This window comes from Cyprinodon variegatus, unplaced genomic scaffold (assembly GCF_000732505.1).
Source record: "Cyprinodon variegatus isolate N-32 unplaced genomic scaffold, C_variegatus-1.0 Scaffold924, whole genome shotgun sequence".
NCBI lineage: Eukaryota > Metazoa > Chordata > Actinopteri > Cyprinodontiformes > Cyprinodontidae > Cyprinodon > Cyprinodon variegatus.
In genome coordinates this window covers 286801-308789 of record NW_015151377.1, presented here as the reverse complement: position 1 = coordinate 308789, position 21989 = coordinate 286801, and the positions used below count along the sequence as shown (strand labels likewise).

Sequence of the window (21989 nt, the reverse complement as noted above, 5' to 3'; positions counted from 1 at the left end):
AAAAAAGTATTTTTGATTAGTTAACAATATGTTTTTTTATTTGACCTAATGCAGATGCATTTCCATGTTTATGAAGCTTAGTCCTCTTAGCCAAAGAAACTACAATTCAGAATTGCAAATAAATCTAATGTATTATGTGTTATCGCAAATGAACAGATTATAACCGTACCTCAGATGGGTGGCTGGAATGGAATGGAAATCAGTACTTTTTTGAAACAAAAACAATGGCCAATGAAGATGCTCGACAATCCTGCAAAGAGAAGCATGGTGACCTTGTAACCATTGACAGTGAAGCAGAGCGTATTTTTCTGTGGAAACAGGTAGGTTTATTCTTACCTCATCATGAAATAATACTATTCAATTATTATATTAAAATTTAACTCACAAAAAAGTTAATCTTTTGCAGCATATATTTATGAAATTCTTCATTGCTATTTAATTAGCCATTTTTGATGTACAGTATGATTGAAATTCTTTATATAGCTGAAATTTTTTGAGATTTTATCACACAAACTTTAAATTTTATGCATGTTATTGGGATTTCATATTAAAGATTACCATCATAGTTTTTAAAGTTGGAAAAACTAAATGGAATTTAAATAATAAAATCCCTCAAAAATGGTTCTTACTTCCATCGTTAACAAGGGGTTACTAAGAGTTTTATTGGGTAATTTATATGAAGTTGTTCTAAACCTGGTCTTTTATTCGGTAGGAAATGCAAAAAAAAGGAAGGAAACGTTTCGCCTTTCAGGCCACCTGAGAGCTGCTCTTAAAACAGCAGTAGTCCGGATGTCTTGGTTTCACTTCTACTTAAACCAAGGCACTAGACTCTTACAACCAATCTAATCTCCCAACATCTAAAATTGCAGGTTTCAGTCTCCCACATCACAGATTATCTGAATAAGGTAGCAGAAAGCTGTTCACAGATCATCTTGCCCCACACTGCAGTTTCTAAAACAGATAACAAGGAATTTCACAGGTTATGACTGGTCTTCAAAGGAAACCAAAAGAGACAGTAAAGCAACAGCTCTAAGTAAAGGAGTTTCACTCAAGCAGACTTTTGACTTTCCACATCAGGAAGGGAAAAGGAATTTAAAAAGCTGAGAAAGGAGCTGGCAGCGGGATGTAAAAAAAAAATATATGTACAAGCAGTAACATAATAAAAAATGAAACTTAATGAGAAGTTAACCTTCAACAAAGTATTTCCTACAATTTCAAAATATTTCATACTTCTTGCAAGTAAATAACTCTTAGTCTCCCAGGCCAGCAATGGCAGTAGTAACATCTGATTGTTTGGTGGAGTCAATTCTGCATGTGAATTTAAAGGTCATTTCCGAACAGTTTAAAGCACGGAAAAATTTTCCCTGACAAGTCCTAAGTTTAAAAAAAGTCTTTAGATGGAGATCAAAAGTTTCAATCCAGGTGTTTTTAACCTTTTATTGGAATTACACAAATAACTGGTAAAGAACTGATTTACCTTATGAACTACTTTGCAAATTTCTGTCATATATACGTTCTTTATTCAAAATCTAAAATAAACCTTTGTTTGAGTTCAGATATCCAAAAAGTGGGGTTCCTTTTGGATTGGTCTGACGGTGGATCTTGACAAATCATTTCAGTAAGTAAATATTCTAAACATGTCTTGGGGAGAAAAAAAAAAAAAAACCATAAATCATCCTGTTTGTGAGTTCCTTTCAAAAAATTTGTAACTAAAAATCAATGGAAAGTAACTGATTTATAGTATTGAATCCAATAAAGTTTTCTAATTAGCTAGTTTTTAGTTACATATGTTGTTTTTGACTGTTGTATATTTTGCTGTATTAAGATGGATGGATGGCTCTCCAGTCATTTTTCAAATGTGGGATGTTGACGAACCCAGTTTCAAAAACTCTGATGAAAACTGTGTTGTTATGAGGACATTCCATGGTAAGTACAAATTTTAATACAAACACTGATAAACAAATTCACTATAACATATGTTCTTTAAAATATGATCCCTGACAATCTATGATGATTCAGTATCATCAGTAATGACCATAAAAGGTCAAATAAACCATTGGCTCTGAAAACTCTACAACGCCAAGACACCTTTAGACAAATGCAATTTTCAAAGAACACTCATCTAAACCAGCCTGAAAATAAAAGGTTCAAATTTAACTTTAGTAACAGAAAAGATGGAAGAAAACAGTTTTAATCAGTAGTGGTTTACTGACTTTTACATGGTTTAGGTTTTTATTTATTTATTTATTTTTTATCTAATTTGGGTTTTTGCTTTTCCTTGTGATAATAAATAAGATATATTTATTTTATAATTTTTTTGACAAAAAAGCAAGAAAGTAGGCCTGTTTGATAAAGAATGAGCTACTCATCAGCTCTTACTAATAAAAAATATATAAATAACACAAAAATAATTATAAAAACTCTTAACAGCCCAATTATTTTAAAACCTCAATACTTACATGATACTAGTGCTACTATTCATTTCACATTTATATAAATTTCCCTTAAGTATATTGGCCAAAACTCACAAAAACTTATCTTTTACACTCTTTGTTTTTAATTGCCTTTGTTGCCTTTATAGAAAGGTTCAAATCAGAACAATAATGAAGACATTAGAAAAAGCAACATTTCTATTGACTTTAAAAATTCCTATATCCTTTTTAATGATTTCTTACTGCTTAGTAATTTTTTTTTGTATCAAGTTTTTCTTTTTAAAATTCTTCCAGCAGTTATTTCTTGAAGATTTTCGGCTTTAGGATAGGCTGGATTATTTTTTATGCATTTTTAAACAGGTACTGCTTCTTATACTTTTGATTTATTATTTTTTAAGTGCAAAGAAATTGAGGAGAGGACAATTCTTTGTAGGCAACTGCATATATAAGTAACTCAAATGTTGTAAAACTGTTATGAGTGGAAATTTGAATGGAGGTATGCTTTAGAGGTTTAAAAGACCACTTTGCTTAAAAACAGCAGATAAATAACATATTGGATGCTGTTTATCATTTTCTCTATCACTCCTACCTTTGAAAATGTAGTAAACCATTTAACAAAATATATTTAGTTTATAACTATTGACAGTGAAGGAAATGTTCATGTTTGTTACACATTTGGTAATGCTTACAAATGCCTTGTCCATTAAAATTCAGTTTAGCTTTATCTATCTCTACAAGTTTACAGAGGAACAACAGGAGAAAGAAAAGTTATATTTTCTAACTTGTAACTTTTTACAGGGTTCTGGCATGATTATAACTGTGGATATGAACATAAATCTATTTGTAAGCGCAGTGGCTCACCTCATGTCAATGCTACTGTGGCCCCGACAATGCCAAAAAATGGCAGCTGCCAAACTGGTTGGAAAAAGATGAACTATAAGGTAAAAATTCTCTGCTGAAAAGATATACCGGTAGTAAAACTGAAGCACAAAATCAGACTTTTAGCACCTCTAACTGAGATGCTAAATGTCACAAGCAATAAGGTTTATCAAGTATTTGTTGATTTACAAGTGTAAAGAAATTGAATATTTTTATTCTGTTCTGTTCTATTTTATTATTTTATGCATTCTACTCTATTCTAACTTCTAAACATGCTATCCTAAATATAATCACTTTCAGTATTATTATAAGCTTTTTGCTTAAAATGTACAGGGAATTATTAAACTTACCTTAACTGTTCCTCTGGTATTAAGTTTTAGATTATGTGTTTATTTTTGTTTTGAAGCTGTATTGTATTTTTTTTTTATGCACGTGAGGTGTACATTATGTTTTATGTCTTAACTTCAGTGCTACAAGATCATAAAAAAACAAAACCTAACATGGCATGCAGCTAGGCAAGAATGCCAAGACATGAATGGAAACCTGGCCTCCATATCCTCAAGACATGAGCAAGGTTTGTTTTATTGTAATAGATTTAAACAAGTCTATCCCTTTAAGTTATTAACCTAAATCCATTCATCAGTTAACCCTTTTTTACAGTTGCAAGTGAATCCGTTCATTCTATGTGTGGGGTCTGATACACTTTTTACACAAACTCTTTTTATATTATAAAAAAAATATACATCCACAATCTTTACAAGCTAATGATACACCAGTAAAGGATGTTTTATATTTCTGACTGTGTGATAAAAACACTTGGCACAAAAGATTTTGAAAATTAATGAATGTTTTATATTATGTATTGAGGACCATCTGTTGACTTCCTTTGACTTGACCAGATTTTCAATTATTTTCAATCACTTTCAACTATTTCCTAACCTAAACATTACCAACGCATACTACCTTTTGAATGTAATACTGAAATTTTTTACTGAATTTATATATATATATATATATATATATATATTTTTTTTTTTTTCTTTCTATATATATATATATATAGAAAGAAAAAGACAGAAAGAGAGAGAATAAGGCATATGCATTTTACATTAATATTACGGTATTTCCTTTAATATTTCATACAAAAGCTCAGCGTCATCACCTTCTCTGTATTTCAGTAAAGTAAGCAATATATTTAAATACAGAAAGTTGTTGGCAATTTGCATTTCATTGTGAAGCCTAGGTATATGGATTGGCACAAATGATTAAAAAAATCCATATGAATCTTTACAGAAATGTTTTGTTCTTTTTAAAAAGAAATTTTTGATTATCTTTGATCAAAATTTTGTTATCTGTTTTTTAGTGTATTTAATGTCTGAAATGGTCAGCACTCCAACTACAGACCTGTGGATTGGTTTTCATAATTCCTACAAAGAGGGATTTTTTTGGACTGATGGACGGCCAAAGAAATACATCAACCTCAAATTTCCTGTAAGTAATTGTTGTGTGATTTCTGTCTTCTATTTGAAACAAACACTTGTAATGTATTTAAAAAAAATAAAAAATAAAAAACAATCCACTGGACTATGTTAGTTTAAAGATGTGTTTCGCTTCCCATCCAGGAAGCTTTTTCAATTCAAAGTGTCAGAAATAGCGTTTGATTGATTCAATTAAAGTTCAATTAAAAGATGTAACATTCTGTTTTCTATTTTAGGAACGTTCTAGATTTCCACCCCATTTACGCTATCGGGTGATGTAAAAATTTTCAGCTTTACTTGTTAATTTGAAAAAAATCAAATTAAACCATTTATTAGATTAATATACAAAAAAACATTAACATTTTGTATTCCCTTATAGGTACGAGATCGATATACACTCTTACGTCACAGAGACCCTTTTATGGTAACATCAAAGCACTCACCTTTACTTATGCATAACTAATGGTTCCAAGACATGTCTCTTACTACTTCACAATTTTAACAACCACCTACATAACAGAAGAGCAAAACTTCCTAGTTGACCTAATAAAGAATATATGTTTATTACTTAATCAAGGTCAATACCTAATCTGTACCACTGAGAAAAACATATTATGATAATATAATAATATATTATTATTAATTATGTTTGTTGTAAGATTTCAAAGCCCTTTTATGATGATTCAAAATGTGTTGGCTTTTTCAGGACTATGAAGATCGGGTAAGTTGCTCTCTTCCATCCATCCATCCATCCATCCATCCATCCATCCATCCATCCATCCATCCATCCATCCATCCATCCATCCATCCATCCATCCATCCACCATTAGAAGGAAATTACCCAAAGCTGTGCCACTGTTGACAACACCAGGTGTTGGCAGTTTCTTTTACTCAAACAGGCCATATTTTAAATAGTGACTGTTGCAGAGGGCTGGTCAAAAAACTGTGTGAAAACTTAAACAATGGTATCTAGAAACTTTTGTTTGATTTTTTTTCTCCTTTTAAATATAGAGGACAATCTGTTATTTCCGGGTGGATCATCTAAATAAGTGGTCCTCCTAATTCTCAATCATTCTGGTGATATGTTTACGTAAGGCCGTCCTACGTGCTCGCCCAGTTAGCTAGCTTTTTGTTTTTTCTCATGTGCACTTTCAGCCGTATATATATGTGTGGTGAGCTACGGTTTCCGACAGTCCCTGAAGCTCACCTTTCTCACTGCGATTCTTTAAAAATGGCAGAGAGTCGTAGGAGAAAAAGTGTCTACGAAGTGTATGAGAAGAAAAGAAAGGCCTCAGAAGAGGCAGATAAATCCTGGAATGCTTTGTGCGAAGAGATCTCCTCGCAAAGCATTATTTGTTTTGCTGTCACAGCGACCCGCTGTCACCATAGGCTGTCACTGTCTGACAGCAGCGACTTATAACAAAGATGGCACAGGTGCCGCACAGAGGTGGAGGAGTTACGTGACCAACAGGGCAAAAAAGCAGTGATCATCTGTTCGAACAGTGATTTAACTGAGTTTGCTATGAAGTCCACTATATAGTCCCCGCTCTATATAGTGATTGAGGGATTTAGGGTTTCGGGCGGAAGTTTGGTCAATTTTTAAATAGAACATGCACAAGGAGAAATGGGCTTGTGCATGCTCTTCCAAGCACATATTTTTTAATAGTAGAGAGGGCGGGTCTTTTAAAAAATGCATGAAAAATTCTCCACAATACCTTTAACCAAATCACAGTCAAACCAATGATACACAATGCTTCATTTACCTTAACCTTCCTGGTTATTGCATCGCAGTGGCAGCGGGTATTAAATAAAAGTGACAAGATGCAATTTTAAGCCTCTTGTATAGGTTATCCTGTAGTGTTTGTTTTTTACCTCCAGTTGTTGGTTTGTTTTGTCTCCAGCTACAATTTTTGGGTTACTGTGATGTTGGCAGAAAAAGGGTCTATAAGTCAAAGACTTATATTTTGAATTTAATTTGAATATTTTTCAATGTAGTCTGTACATAAATTATGAATTTGGAATGAGCTTACGAATTGTCCATACATTTTGGGCTTACAGAGGACAAAGAATTACAATGATCCTTCCATGACACAAGTATGGACTTATTTTACTGAAGGCCATAACAGTCTTTCTAAACTTCACAGGTTTAAGCACAGAAAAGATATTTCTTTTGCAAATAATGTGACTTTGTAGGCACCTTTAGGCCCTAGTTTAGGACGTACAATGGAGGGGGTAAAGGTAAAGTCCAAAGCAGAGTAGATATGATGTTTCTCATTATTTTGTGATTTTAGTCGATCTACCCAATATACTTCCTGGGGCAAACTCTATAGTAATTTTTCATGCACATCCAATTAGGAGGAGAATTCTTGACAATAAGAAAAGAAATCAAGCACCGCCAAACTATTGATTAAAATTGTGATAAAGATATATGCTATATTACAGCAATGTTTACTTTCCTCCTGTTCTTCAAACTATTTTTATGGTTTGGGAGTTTCAAACTTGTATGTATGTCAGAAACAAACCATTCATTTTGTTTTGCATGTGTTACATTGAGTATTTGACCATGGATAAGTCAAAGACACAGAATGATGAGAACTACCTAACATGTCATGTTATTGAACCAAATCATTTAGCTATTAAACTCAAAGTTAAATTAAATAGCCACTATTTTTGATCAAAAATATCAAGACTATTTTTTAATCAATTTCAATATTTGGAATTTTTTTAGTACTTTCGGATGTTTCATTCTGAGGTAAGTGCTCTTTTAAATGGAATTTTTTTACATTTCTATACTTAACTCAGTAAATGTTTGGTTAAAAACTACGTCTCTCTATGGTTGTGTCCAACAGGATGTAGAATGCGCAGTGATCAACACTAATCCTTCACTTGGTATTGGAAAATGGATACCCAAGTCATGCAATGACACCAATGGATTTGTATGTCTAAAAGATGTTGGTAAGAAAAAACACTTTTAAAGTTGATCATGCTTTCATTTCTCAAATAATGAAAGGCAATTTTAATTTGAATAACTCCACCTATGTGTTCGGCCATCAGAATTCAGTCAGGGTTTAACTGAATTCTCTCTGCCTTGTTATTAATTTTCAGTTTCAGCTAAGACATAAAGCAGCAGTAAATTATGAGAAGAAAATTCCAAGTGACAAACAAAATTAGCTCTTTGTCAGATATCAATCATTTAACTCTGAGAACTCAATGTTTTCTTTAGAAAGTTTTGATGTCATTCGCCCCCAAAAAACAGCTTCCTAAAATAAAATTTTTTGCTATGATGTTTTTGGGTATTATATGTAAAAACAAACAAAAAAGAAATGTATTTTTCATTTCCATTTTAAAACAGAACCAAATCTACAGGATCCCTCTGAACCAACAACCCTTGACGACTACTTTAAAATAATTAATGACTCCATCAAGCTTGTTCCTCAGCAAATGAACTGGGATGCAGCTCAGAAGAACTGTGAGGCTGATGGTGCCAAGCTGGCTAGCATTCGAACGGAGTGGACACAGGCCTACATTGAGCTGCTGGCTTTGAATCTCAATCGTCCTCTATGGATTGGACTCAACAAAGCACTGGTATGGGCTTAAGATCCTTTGATATCAGACAAAATTTTTGTAGATTCTAATGAATTGCTCAAATTGGTAAGATCTAATGCTGTCATGACATGGTTACAGGAACAGAACCTAAAAAGGAGTACTAATATTGTTACTATCGTTTTTCATCCTCTAAGCCCCTGTTATGGTAATCTATGTGTTGATATGGCAATTTGGGAGTCTCTCATCCCCGCATACTCTCTCTGGCATTATGTCAGTAAGACGGACAGTTTCTATTCCAGCCCAGTGTAAAGCCATTGGAATCAATATCCACATAGGTTTTGCTACACTTTTTTGAGGGGATCTTTAAAACCACCGCAAATGCTCAGGCTGAATTGATTTTGAAAGTTCATGACTTGGAGGAACAAGCAAATAGCACAGAAAACCTTTATCCAAAAATGAAAGGAAGATAAAGTGTAAATAAGATTGGGACAGGTTTCAAACAATGTTTTTGATTTGAATTAATGTTGTGGCAATACCATGTTTATGAAGCTTTGTCCTCTTAGCCAGAGAGGACTAAGGTCATGTGATGTTTGGTCATCTGACAGTGATATTGATGAAGTTTGTGTGAAAATATCTTCTACAATTTTAATAATTTTGATGAAATTTTTATTATTTTTATTTGCTTCTAGACTAATAACTACTTCAGATACATTGAAGGCTGGCCAATGACATCTGCATACTGGGGTCCAAGAGAACCACGTAGAGAAGGAAATTGTGTCTATGTTGATGTAGATGGAAAATGGAAAGCTGATAACTGCAATCGGAACATAAGCAGCGTTTGCATGAAGTCCACAGGTAAAGGAAAATTTCTTTCCACTTGACAAATATGAAAACAATGTGCATCCTTTAATTAGTTGACATAAACTCTTTACATTCTCCTTTATTTAAATGGGCTGTACTTACACTGAAAGAATTTGACGTTTATGTCCTGTAAATAGTATTTTGGTTTTTATTTCAAATTTACTGCAAATTACCATATAAGTGCCTTTACTTCAAAATTACGCATTTTATTTAATGTGTTAGAGTTTATTATTCTTACCAAATAATGTTCGTAAAACAATTTAAATTCCCAACTTAACAGATGCAAGTAAAATGTACTTGGACATTAGGAGTAAACTTGGTGCTTATTTCCTTGCCTGACCATGTTGAGTTCAGGTTGAGTGGAGGTTTTCAGAGGAGTCAAATGCAGAGATGGAGGCTGAGGTGGTTTCTTGCAGATTTAATTACCAAAACATAGCAATAGAAGTAAAAATCCCAAAAAAATACAAAACCAAAAACCAGAAGACGTCAGGGAAAACACACAAAAGGGGCCAAGAAACGGCAAGGAACCAGCAAGGAGTAACTCAACAGGTGTATATCTGCGAGACAGAAACAATGGGAGGAGTAATTCACTTGTAGGGAGCATGTGTAGACAGAAGTAACTAGAAGGAGCTAAGGGAAAGGAGATTGGCACAAGGAGATAAATGTGTGTAACTCACAAATACGACATTGCTTAAATATAACAAAATGGAAAAGAAACCAATGAACAAGAATACACAGAACACAAATCGAAGTGAACTGAAAAACTAAAAAGAAACCCAAACAGAACTCCACAAAGGTTAGACTCATTATAGTTTCAGAAATAGAAAAGGTTTGGAAATGAATAAAATGAGATGAGTAAAATTTACTAGCAAAACAAAAGTACATCTTAGTTGCTAATGTCATAAAAGGGACAGATGGACCCAGTATTCACCGCAAGGTCCCCGGTGCTGCAGCTCCGGAGGACTGGCAGGAAGCCGAGTCAGGGGAAGCCAGACCAGACAGGAACAGTTGGATCCAGGCTTCCAGGAATCCTCAGAGCTACCAGGCAGGTTCAGAGTCCGACAGAGTCCAGAAGTAGGGTTGTCAAAAGTATCGATACTCAAAAAAGTATCGATACTGAAACGTTGTATCCGGATACAATACTCATTTTCAAAAGTATCGATACAGTGCCACCACCAGTGGCACCTACACAGTCATTCATCTAAAGTGCAGAATAGAGGACAATGCACTTTCAGAACACTGTGTGATTGAATAATTCTTTGCAACTTTTAGTTTCAGACTTTTTTTGTAACAGGTGCAGCTGCTGAGAATTATTTTTGTTTCTTTACTGGTTTGGCTAGTGTCATTGTTATGTGTGTAAAGCATAGCTAAGTAAGGAAAACTTAATTTTAATTTAATAAGTTTTTTATCAAGCTTGCTTAATATTGTGCACAGCATACAACCTCAAAATATTGTGCTTATTGTTTATTGTGTTTATTTATTGTATTTTAATTATTTATCAAAATATTTCTTTTGAAATTTGGAGTTTTTATTCTTGAGGTATCGAAAATGGTATCGAGTATCGAATATTTTCCTTAGTATCGGTATCGAGTTGAAAAGTTTAGTATCGTGACAACCCTATCCAGAAGCGGGACCAAGCGTCACATACAGATACAGAACAGGCTCAAATGCAGACGGGCAGGCTCAGTGGTTGAGGGTAACAGAGACAAGATGTTGAACCAGGATGAGCAGAACTTTAAACTGGTCTCCTCCTTGGAGCCAGGCTTACGGGAATAAAACTGATCCTCTCCGCGTACTGAGCCAAAACCCTGAGGACTCCGTGGGGAAGGATCAGGACACGATTAGGAGACAAGACACACACAAAACCCTCTCTTTCCACTGGCTGCTAGGAACCATGAAAAGAACTAGAAAAAACTGACTAACTGCCTAAAACAGAAAAGAAACAGAAAACAAACAATGATCTGACCGCAAATGCTCAGGCTGAATTGAATATAAAGTCGAGAAAACAGGTGAATGAAATAAATGATAATTACGGCAGGAAGGGAGTGGCAGGTGAATGAAATAAACAATTAAGGAGGAGGAATCACGCCAGATCATAACCGAGAAGAGACATTTGGTAGCAACATCTTCTTGAGTTGGTCAGATCATTTCTTCTTAGTCAGTAAAATCAACTTAGATTTTATTGAGTAAAATTACTAAAGAATTTCAATGAGGAAAAGGTTACATAGCGTTTTCTAGTAAATGATACTTTAAATTCTTTTCAGTGTATATAGTGCTTTTTCGTGTCAGGAGTCTTGACCCGTGCTTTACATTACATTCAGACATCCACCCATTCACGCACACAAGCTACAATGTAGCCACAACTGTCCTGACTCATTGATAGAAGCAAGGCTGCCGTACGCCGGCACCACCAAGGCATCTGACCACCATGAGTAGGTAATGCTGGTGAAATGGACTCAACAACATTAAAAGCAGGAGCCAGGGCTTGAACCAACAACCCTGGAGTTTCAGGGCAAAGTCCTACATCCCAGGAAACTGTTGCTGTTTAGTTATTTATATGTTATTGAAATTTTTAAAAGTAATTTTGGATCAGTTTTAACCCCATTTATGTAACACACAGACACACCACCAAAAGATGACACAAAGGACTATCCCGGAATTTGTCCAGAGGACCCAGATCAAGGTACCTCTCTGCAGCGCAATTTCTGGAAACCTTACAGAGGTTTCTGTTACTTATTTTTCTCTGATGAGAAAGAGTGGCCAGATGCATCTACCAGCTGTTTAGCACATGGTAGGTATTTTCAGCATAAGTTCTTTTTTAGTAGGTTACATTTAAGTGGCACCCACAAACATAATGACTGGTTTGTTTTGTTACTGTAAGGTGGAGTTCTTGCCAGCATCGCAGACCCCCATGAACAGGAATTCATACAAAGCAACATTGGAACATTTAAAGACACGCACACATCATACTGGATTGGGCTATTCAAAACTCATAAAGGTATTGTTGTTTTTTTATTTTACAGTAAAATTGTAAAATTGTAAGGCATTTTAAAATAAGAAATCCTGAATGAATAACTAACTGCTGTTCTTTTTTTTTTTTTTTTTTGTTATGAATCTGGTGGTTGGGATGAGAAATCTATTTTTAAAACCCATGAGTCCTTTATAGATTAAAGCATAAATGATAACAACATAAATAAATTTATTTCTGCAGGAGAATGGCTGTGGTCGGATAAAACAGTTATGGATTATTCCAACTGGCAAAGTGGTCAACCTCGTGATAATCCCTATGGTTCGATCAGTGCATCAGATGGGTCCTGGTCTACAGGGCATCGGTGGCATGATAAGGCATACATTTGCAAAACTGCTAAAGGTAAAATGTAACTATGTATTTAATCTGATTTCCAAGTATTTTAGTTCAATCAGTCTTCTAAGAATATTCAGTGGAATATTAATAAAATGTCTAATACTTAGTATAGCTTTATTTAGTTTATTGAATGTTTTACTGTATACATCTTTTATCCTTCTGAATACAAGAATTGCTATATTCTATGCGAATTCATAATGTCATAATTAGACCTTTGGAATCTAGAGCAATATTAACCTCTTATCACACACAGACTGCATGCTGATATTTAAAAAAAATACAGTCTCAAGAACTGGTATGCCCAAAAGGAATCCAGACTGTATGTCTATTAATAGGTGTCAAAGTTATCTTACATGAAAATTCAGTTAACTCCAAAAAACTGGCATTAATACATTTAAACTATTAAAACTATTTAAAATGCATGGTAAAATGTGTAAAAAGTCTGTCTATGCAAGATTAACAAATTAAGTAGGTCAAACCAGTAATTTTCAATCCTGGTTCTCAGGACCAATTATCCAACATATTTTTGTTGTGTCTCTGCTCTACCAGGCTTTTAACTAGCGATGGGCACATGCGTACATATGTATGTATGTATGCCCTTTACTAAAAATTATAGAAATAATATGCCCTGTTTTGGGGATTTACGCTTTGGTAAGCCATAATTTTCCACCGGAAACTTCGCTCAAATATTCAAAATGTCACAAGCAGCAGATGCTGGAGTTGGAAGAATTTAACTTTTGCAGCTTGACACACCACATCAACCAATCAGAGAAGCTGATCTGCGAGCTGGCAGGGTGATGGGCACAGCACTGCTGATGTGGAGGGCTATGATCACTTCACTGAAACTGTTTATTAATGCCTAAGTTAACTTAAAATGTCAACTAAGGCAAAATATGTTTACTTTTATTATCCTGGTGCCTGCAGTTTGGGGAAATCCCCAAGAGACAATCGGGGCTGAGGTAGCTGCTCCTGGGGATTCCGAATTAAAGCGCAGAGTCGCTATGTGGGGGTCTGCGTGCCTCTGACAGGGAAATAATATTCTAAGGCATGAGCATAATCTTGATGAACTGACTGCACAGACGGTATTTTTAAGGTGGACTTACACATAAAAATATACTAAAACTACTTTTTTACCCACTTATCACAGCAAATATAGCAAATCCACTCTCTGTCATTGAACGCAGGAACAGCAGAACTAACAGATGCATCTCCAAGGGAATCATTTCAATTACCTGTAGAGGAAGGAGCCCATGAAAACTAAGGAAGACTAATAATTGCATGTTGTCAAACCAATTGCATGCAATCAAACCAATGGAAACAATCTAACCAAAAACTAACAAGAATGGTTCAAAATATACTAAGAACAGACAAAACTAAGAAATCTAACCTAAAAGGAAGTAACTAATTTAGAAAAACCTTATAAATAATAATAAACACAAAAGTTAACAAGGTATGTCAAACCCATGCAAAACAATGAAAACCTAGGGACACAATGAAACAAGCACTATAGAAACCCTAAAACTAACACATCAGAATCATGACAGATTAATCATATTTTAATTTTAATATTATTTTTTTATATTATTGTTGCTCTTCAGTTCACAAGTAATACACTTTTGTACATGCTTTTAGAATTTAAACATCAAAGGTTCTGTCTTTATGATATTTTGAAACAGGATATTTATGCTGTATAAAAGGACATATAGGCGCACATAGAACATATTTAAAATAATTGAAAATGAATGCTTCCTGTATTTAATATTTTTCTTTTCCATGTATCTATCTTGTTGTTTGGATTTTTTACATTAACAGATTTAATTGATATATTACATTTGTGAGCAAACTAACTATTTAAATGTTTTAATGATAAGTAGATATAAAAGTGGAAATCTCCATTTTAGAAAGTGCAAGCTCTCTATAATTTTAGAAAAAGGATGTAAGTCTTTTCCAGCTATATTAGATCATCTGAAAAAAAAAAAACAGGAAAAACCCGAATAGCATTTTATACACAGTTTAAAAAACATTGATGATATTGATCTTCTTCATTTAGTTTTGTAACAATTGTTTATAAATCTGGTGTTTAAACTGATTAAACTGAAAATGATTTTTAATTTGTGTACTTTTGGATTATGTCCACTTTTCTTTACAGTATTACCACCAGTGTCATCATCAGTACCAAGTATGTCATTCTTTTTCCAAATTCAGTATTCAATATTTGGCCAAATTATCTTTTGTTTCTCCTTAATTACTCTCTCAATTTTTACAGGTGTTGACAAACCTCTTGAAGGTCGGGTTCACCCAGGTTTAATAGCTGCTCTAGTCATTGCTGGGACTGCAGTGGTAGCTGGCTTTGCCCTCTTCCTGTTCAAGAAGTCTGGCCGTCATATAGCACCCATATCACTCCCTGGAGGCTTAACTGCCTTTGACAACCCACTTTTTAGGAACACCGGGTTGCAGCCAGATTTGGTAGATCGTAAAAAACTGGTGGGGGATGCAGATGAAGATAATACTCAGCCTGTGATAACTATATAATTAAAGAATAGAAAAATAGTAAGAACATACATAACAATAACATGTAGCATTGCTAAAACTGTTGCAATTTCTGTAAATGTTTTTATGGGAAAAAAAGGCTCTGTCTCACAGCTAAAAGTAATGAAAAATTATTATATTTGTCTAAACATGGTAAAAACTGTTTTTTTTTTTTTTTTTTTCAACCAATACATGCAAGTCCTAAAACTTTTGTAACACCATGGGTTCTCTGGATCTGAAAGCTGATTTGCTGCCCCTTAGTCAGGCAGCGCTGTTTCACAGGGGCTTGACTCGCAAACCTCTACTAACCCCAGCTCTGCTGGGGGAAGCCCAAAGTGTTCCCAGGGCAGCCAAGAGACATTGTCGCTCCATCAGCAACATATCAAATTTAAGTTGTCTCTGATTAAATGTTCATTGTAAAATACATTTAGATGACATGTTATGAACTGGCATCTCATAAAAAATACTAAGTTCAATATAAATGGAATCAAATCAGTTCAAATTGAATCAAATCTGGAGCAGAGTGTTTTCAGTTCCTCATCTCTGAAAGCATGCCTGGTAAACGACATTACAGAGCTTCACAAAGCCTCTGATGCACTGCTTCCACATCCAGAGGAACTGAGGGGTAAGAATGCTAGACAAAAAGGGAAGTGCTACGTGTCTTAAAACAAAAGGTCCCAATACAAGTTATGATAAAACGATTTTGCATAATAGAAGTGATTTATCTTCAAAAAAGACATTTTGAACACTGTACAAAAGGTGGCAAGCAAAAGAAGAAAAGAACAGTTTTGTTGACACAAAGCCATTATACACAACAAATTATTTTAAACCTAAATTATTCATAGCCCTGGCATATTCAGCTTAAAACTATTATCAAAACAACTCAATATTTATCTCTGATTGAAAATGGTATAAACCCCTCTGTGAATATAAAACATATAAATATTAAAAACTATCAAAAAATGTGTTACTTGGTTACAATGTAATAAAAGCAATGCATCAGAAATGTATTATATACTGCAGTAAAAAACTGATTGAAAAGTATCTTTCCATTAGTATTTTTAAAAATTAATCATCCTTGATAAGATAAAGTTGTAATGCCCATTTCTTAGTTTTAAGTCTAGACTAGATTAGTTTTAAGTCTAGACTACAGTGTCTTAAACTGATCTTAGCTTTCAAAAATTTAAACTAGATATTTTGAAGTGTGTGCTTCTTCAAGATGTATATTAAATAAAAAAGTTTTATATTTAAAATTATTATGATTTTTTTTCATTGAGAATGTTGCTTTTTAAAGTTTAATTCTAAAATGGAAATCTTCGTAACAAAAATATCAATCCTTCTTCTCTCTCTCACTCTCTCTCTCTCTATATATATATATATATATATATATGTGTGTGTGTTATACATTTATGTTATACATTTATGTCTTACCAATTACATTGTTTTATAAGTGTTATTAATATGTAACATATGTAATTGAGATTCCTTGAGCTGTCAGTTTGAATATTGCTGAAAATAAATAAGAAAACTTTGTTGTGCACTTCATTGTGAAATGGAGTTCAACTGAATAAACTGATTACTCACCTTCATCCGCCTATGATACTGTACAGGCAATCAGTTTTGAACCACGCCTCCACAAAAGCCAATCAGCATCCAGAGTTCATCTTAAAAGGCATCTGGTCCACAACCTGTCTGCTACCTAGTGCGCAGGCTGTGGTTGTGCTGTATCTGACTTCATTCAGGTGACCCTGTTTCAAACCAGCTCCAGCCCTTCCTCCACCATCGTAGCTAAGACAGTTTCAGCTAAAGGAGTTTCATTCCTCCTAGACTCTTATTTTCTACATCTCATTTTAACCGGTCCGGCAGAAGACCGCCATGTTGAGCCTGGTTGTGCCAGAGGTTTCTTCCCAATGGGGAGTGTTGGGTTCAGAAAATGTAGGTTTAAATGTATCAGTTTTTTTTTTTGTTTTTTTCCACTTATACATATCCCTTGCAATGCAAAAATCTGCAAAAAACAGTTATTTTATAATGACAGTCAGCATTCTGAAAAATCCTCTTTTGCAATAATTACACAAGAATTTGTGTTAACTGAAGGACAGGGATTCGTTTTTCTTTTTTTTTTTCAAACTACACTTTACACATCAAATCACATATTGACTAGTATCCTGTAGATTCTACAGAATGATAAACTTCACTGGGCATTGGCATTGGCAGAGAAACTGGCATATGGATTAAAATTCAACAGTAAAACAGATAAAAATATGAAAATACTAAGTACGAACTATGTGGATGTGAAGATGTAACATACGGCAGAATGGGTTGTTGGCTGTTTCAGAAACTCTTTAATTTCGGGCAAAAGTTCCAAAAAGCTTTCAAAGAACCTGCCATGGCTCAGCTACCTGACGTCGGTGTGCAGCAGCAGATCAGTGTGGTCTGCACCTGCCTCCTTGAGCTGTGCACGGAATAAACGCCTCTGAAAACTCCTGGCCCAAACAGGACAAGCGATCTTCATCGCAACGTCCATGACATGCTTCATATTTAAAATATTGCCGCACAGCTGTTGTTGATGAATGATGCAGTGGTAGCTCAAAAAATCCGGGAAAGTTTCAGACCGCTTGAACAGAGCAACGAATCCAGCAGTGCGCCCAACCATAGATGGAGCCCCATCAGTTGTGATAGATGTCATTATCTCATTATCTCTTCAAATTCCTCTTCGCGCTTTAGAGTCCCTGGTAACAACCTAGCAACCGTGACAAACCATGCCCAGCAATCAGCATGCATAAAAAAAGGTTCCCTGCATACTTTTTATTTTTCATTTTATTGTTATGAAAATACACATTGGCCTCTCTTGAACAATTATTTGATTAGTGTTTTTTTACATTTTTTTATTTATTTTTTTGTCAGCCATAAATAGGTCTACATTGTAAAACTTCTTGCGATCGACTGGTTGGGCACCCCTGCTGTAGAACATATGTTTTCTCTGGGGTTTTGGGACGAGATGAGAAAAAAACAGGAGATTGACAATCTTAAATCATGATCCCCAAAGCTGTTTTTATACAAATAGACCTTTTTCAATTAATTTCAGCACATTGTTTTATCGGTAAATTAATAAAATTCATGATAGTTATTTTAAGTATTTTTAGTCAATGTATAGGCTAAGAGATTTTTTTACCTTCTAAAAACTGGCAGATTCAGAGGATCATAATAAATATCTTCTGTGTGATCTTGGTGCTTCTTTTTAAAAGTCTGGAAAGTATTCCAGATTTATATTGCGTGGTAAAATTTATAGTTTTAGGTATTGTGTTTTTTTGTTGCTTTTTTTTTACTTTTATATATGGAGAAGTTTTTTTTAGTGCTGAACTCACACATTTTGTAGATCTATTGGAAAATCAGTAACTTTTATCTATTTAAGTGAATTTGGAGCAATCGACCCTCTATTTCAAAGAACTGTTTTAAAACAATTTCTCTTTTCAGATTCAGTATTTTAACTTACCAACAAAGTCAATGGTTTTTGCCTAATTAAACACGGTACTCTGTGTCGACATACACTTGACAACTTAAAAACAACGGCTGATCCCCAGAGTGAGTAAATGCCTGGGAGATGAGTTCAAGGAAAAGTTTATGGAGTAAAGTTTGTATCTATGATTATGATTAAAATCATAAGCTCCAAAGTTGGGAATAAAATAATTAAACTGCACTCGCCCTTCAAGGCCAAGAGCTTTGCAGGGAGCTTATAGTACATAACACAGCTGTATTCTCGAAAACAGATGGACCTAATGCCCTTCGCCTACAGAGGTAGGGAACTCGCTTGTCTGTTATCAATGTAACATATTACCAGGATCTCACAGCATCTAACTGTAAATTTTCACAATAAATATCTGTATTTTTACATTACAAGACTGTATTACAATATTTGCAATATAATACTATAATTGAGTATTCTACTGTGAAATTGATGCTTGCACAATAGATTACTGTAAACATTATTTTTCACAAACTTCACAACATTTTAGTGTAGTGTTTTTCCGGTAAAATTCTATAATCACACCATCCTTTGTAATAAAGCATTAGCTCACAGTAAAATTATACTTACCTGAATTGCTTGTTTGTAATCAGTTTTGGCTTTCAGTGAAAGTCGTTCTGACAGCGATGCCAGTATCTAAAATGCTGCTAATACTGCTCAAAGCGCTGGTATCAGTACGGAGCTCAGGTACCAATCCTATATCTAATATATTGATATTCTATGTGCTACTTTCTGCTATTTAAGAGGGATGAAGAAAACTGATCACCCGGGTTTAAGGATCCTTTTGTTGCTCAAAAAGTAATCTTATTATTGGCAGCTATTGCCTGAGTTTCTCAAAACTGCAGCCACATACTCTTAGAAGTTTTGCTTGTTACTGGGATTGCAGTGGGGCAGGCATTGCATTTGCTCTCTAAGCCTGGTCATCACTTACTCTCTGGAATTCCTGAATGGCTATCCTCCTTTAACAATCCGCTTTTCAACTGTAAAAGTTTGGATTTTGTGAGCAGTAAAAGAGAGCAGATGAAGAGAGCACTCAAACCTGTGACAACTATACAACTTAAAAAAATAAAATAAAACAATATTAAGCTAATGAAAATATTTTCCTGGTCAGGATTAGTTGTTCTTGAACACAAGTTCAATTATTTGATGTATATTCTCTGAAAAGTTGGACAAAGTGAAGGAAATAATTGGTAAAAAGATGTCAAGAATACAGACCATGTAGCCTGACAATGTACTACTTTTTCATCTTTTCTGTGTATTCTAGATTTGAATACTGTACTATATATTGTATAATATGTTCTAATGATTGTTAACACTGGAGCGCATATCTGTCAAAAGTAATTTCTGAATGCTTTACAAATGTAAATAACGAAAAATAAATTGTTAATTCAATGCACCTACATTCACAGAGTAGGGTCCACCAACTGATTTAAGAAGTCCTCATTGTTCCCTTTATTTAGATAACAAGGCCATTATGAAGTATATACAAATGCATAGATTGTATTCAAGCAATATGTTTTCTCACAATAAAATGCATAGATTATCCCGCATACAACTGAGACCACAAAGTCAGTCATGCTTCCAAACGGAGCAAATGCAATACAGGAGACAGGTTTAAACATTTCCAAAGCTAGAACTGAAAATGCAATTCTTTTTTTCCCCTTCAGAATTATACACATTAAAAAGAATTTAGGTTGTATTATTTAAAACAAATAGATAATCCAACATGCAACGATGAGTGAAATATTTTAATAGAACACACACTTAAAATGAGGTGATGTACTAATCATTCAAATTAAAGACTTAATTGTTTTTTTCAAGTTCATTTATTGTCAAAATTTTGAAATGTCAAAGTTAAACCCAGTTTAAACTAAAGATTAAAGTTAACTGCTTTGTTTAAATGTGTTCCTATATATTATCATCTATTTCTCATTGATTAAATATTTCAAACTCTTTACATGACTAAGTGTTTTTGATTTTACAATAGAGGGGAAAGTAATGATCTTTCATGGTTGATGATTGATGTAATTTAAAATCACAAAAGGTATTTGAAATGTCATATTTTATAAAGTATAAAAACTGCCAAATAAAAAGGATATACAAGTTTAGCTGTTTAGTAATTTCCATTAAGTTAAAATTAAGAAATAACATTTTCTACAATAAGTAAGAAAAAGGAACTACAAAAAAAGAAAAAAAGTTGGGGATAACCGCTATGTAAGTAGACATAATAATGTGAAATGCTTTTCAGAGAACTTCAAGAAAAAAAGGGTATTTTCTTTTAAGACTAAGATATAAATTTAGATTCTTCTCAGCAGTGACACACTACAATTGCTTTTAGGAACTGAGTTTTTCCACAACATTTACATCATCTCTTACCTCTGTCTCTGGATCTACAGTAATTAACAAAGCATTTAGCATGGAAGGTGACACAATGCCAACTTGTGTATCAATTCCAATAAGTGTTTGGATAATCAATAATAAAAATGGAGGAGTACAAACCTATTATTACTGCACCTTTGGCCACAAGCAGCAGTAGGCACAGAAGTGGAACAGCAAAATAGAAATACAGGGATCTCTGAAAGCATTAATTCTGTACAGCATTCAAAATGGGGGAAAAAATTAGGGATCCAAATTTTCATTCAGTATTCTCTGTCAATATCAAAGCACAACTAAATAGACGGGCATACATTTAAAACAAAGACAGCTACATTTTATGCAGGGTTTTAAAAAAATATAATTGAAGATTATTGAAATCATGCTATATGAGAGGCACTCCTTAGTCAAAAAAAATGTTTGATTTCTGCTTTCACTTCATAATACTATGTTGCATGAACTTCCAGTGTTCACATCAGGGGCCACTGGAATGAAAAAGTGTGCTGCTTTTATTCCAAAAGTGGGTAGGAATAAATTCCGAGAACTTGTAGTGTTTAAAAATTCAAATGCATAAAACCACATTTGTGATGTAGGTATTCCCGTCTTACATCCTAGTTTGTGTAATTGGAGGCAGCCACATGAGCCACATGGTCTTTCAGTCCCTGCCTATTGTGCATGTATAGGGATGCCTATTGTGCCTATTAATATATTAATGCACATGTCCTTTGTGCATGTTTTTATGTTCAGATACAAAAAGCATAATTCCTCCTTTATGAAAATGAGTTGCATAAAGATATTTTTGATATCCCATAGGACTGGCATGACTTATGGCTGACTGTGACATACCTGCACTGTCAACCAACTCCCACTTAAAAGCTTCAGAATTAAGGAACTCCAGTAAAGTAAGAAACTTAACTGCCATCAGCAATGCATGATTCTTCTTGGTTTTTATTTGTAATGCAAGGGAGCAGCATCATTTAGAGCTCGACAATAATTGCCTTGGA

The 21989-nt window shown here is 34.1% G+C and overlaps 1 protein-coding gene across 1 annotated transcript in view; it reads left to right on the top strand.

Moving 5' to 3' along the window:
* LOC107099956 (macrophage mannose receptor 1-like) overlaps positions 1 to 15180 on the top strand; it is a 26893-nt gene extending 11713 nt beyond the window's left edge. The window contains exons 15-32 of the mRNA XM_015398290.1: positions 157 to 320; positions 1557 to 1618; positions 1826 to 1926; positions 3231 to 3373; positions 3780 to 3885; positions 4675 to 4802; positions 5026 to 5061; positions 5169 to 5213; positions 5496 to 5510; positions 7518 to 7541; positions 7639 to 7744; positions 8142 to 8374; positions 9025 to 9190; positions 11817 to 11987; positions 12078 to 12194; positions 12408 to 12566; positions 14710 to 14739; positions 14827 to 15180. Coding sequence (XP_015253776.1) covers positions 157 to 320; positions 1557 to 1618; positions 1826 to 1926; positions 3231 to 3373; positions 3780 to 3885; positions 4675 to 4802; positions 5026 to 5061; positions 5169 to 5213; positions 5496 to 5510; positions 7518 to 7541; positions 7639 to 7744; positions 8142 to 8374; positions 9025 to 9190; positions 11817 to 11987; positions 12078 to 12194; positions 12408 to 12566; positions 14710 to 14739; positions 14827 to 15092 — 2072 coding nt within the window. The 3' untranslated portion in view covers positions 15093 to 15180. The remainder of the gene's footprint in view (positions 1 to 156; positions 321 to 1556; positions 1619 to 1825; positions 1927 to 3230; positions 3374 to 3779; positions 3886 to 4674; positions 4803 to 5025; positions 5062 to 5168; positions 5214 to 5495; positions 5511 to 7517; positions 7542 to 7638; positions 7745 to 8141; positions 8375 to 9024; positions 9191 to 11816; positions 11988 to 12077; positions 12195 to 12407; positions 12567 to 14709; positions 14740 to 14826) is intronic.
* Positions 15181 to 21989: the final 6809 nt, after the last annotated feature.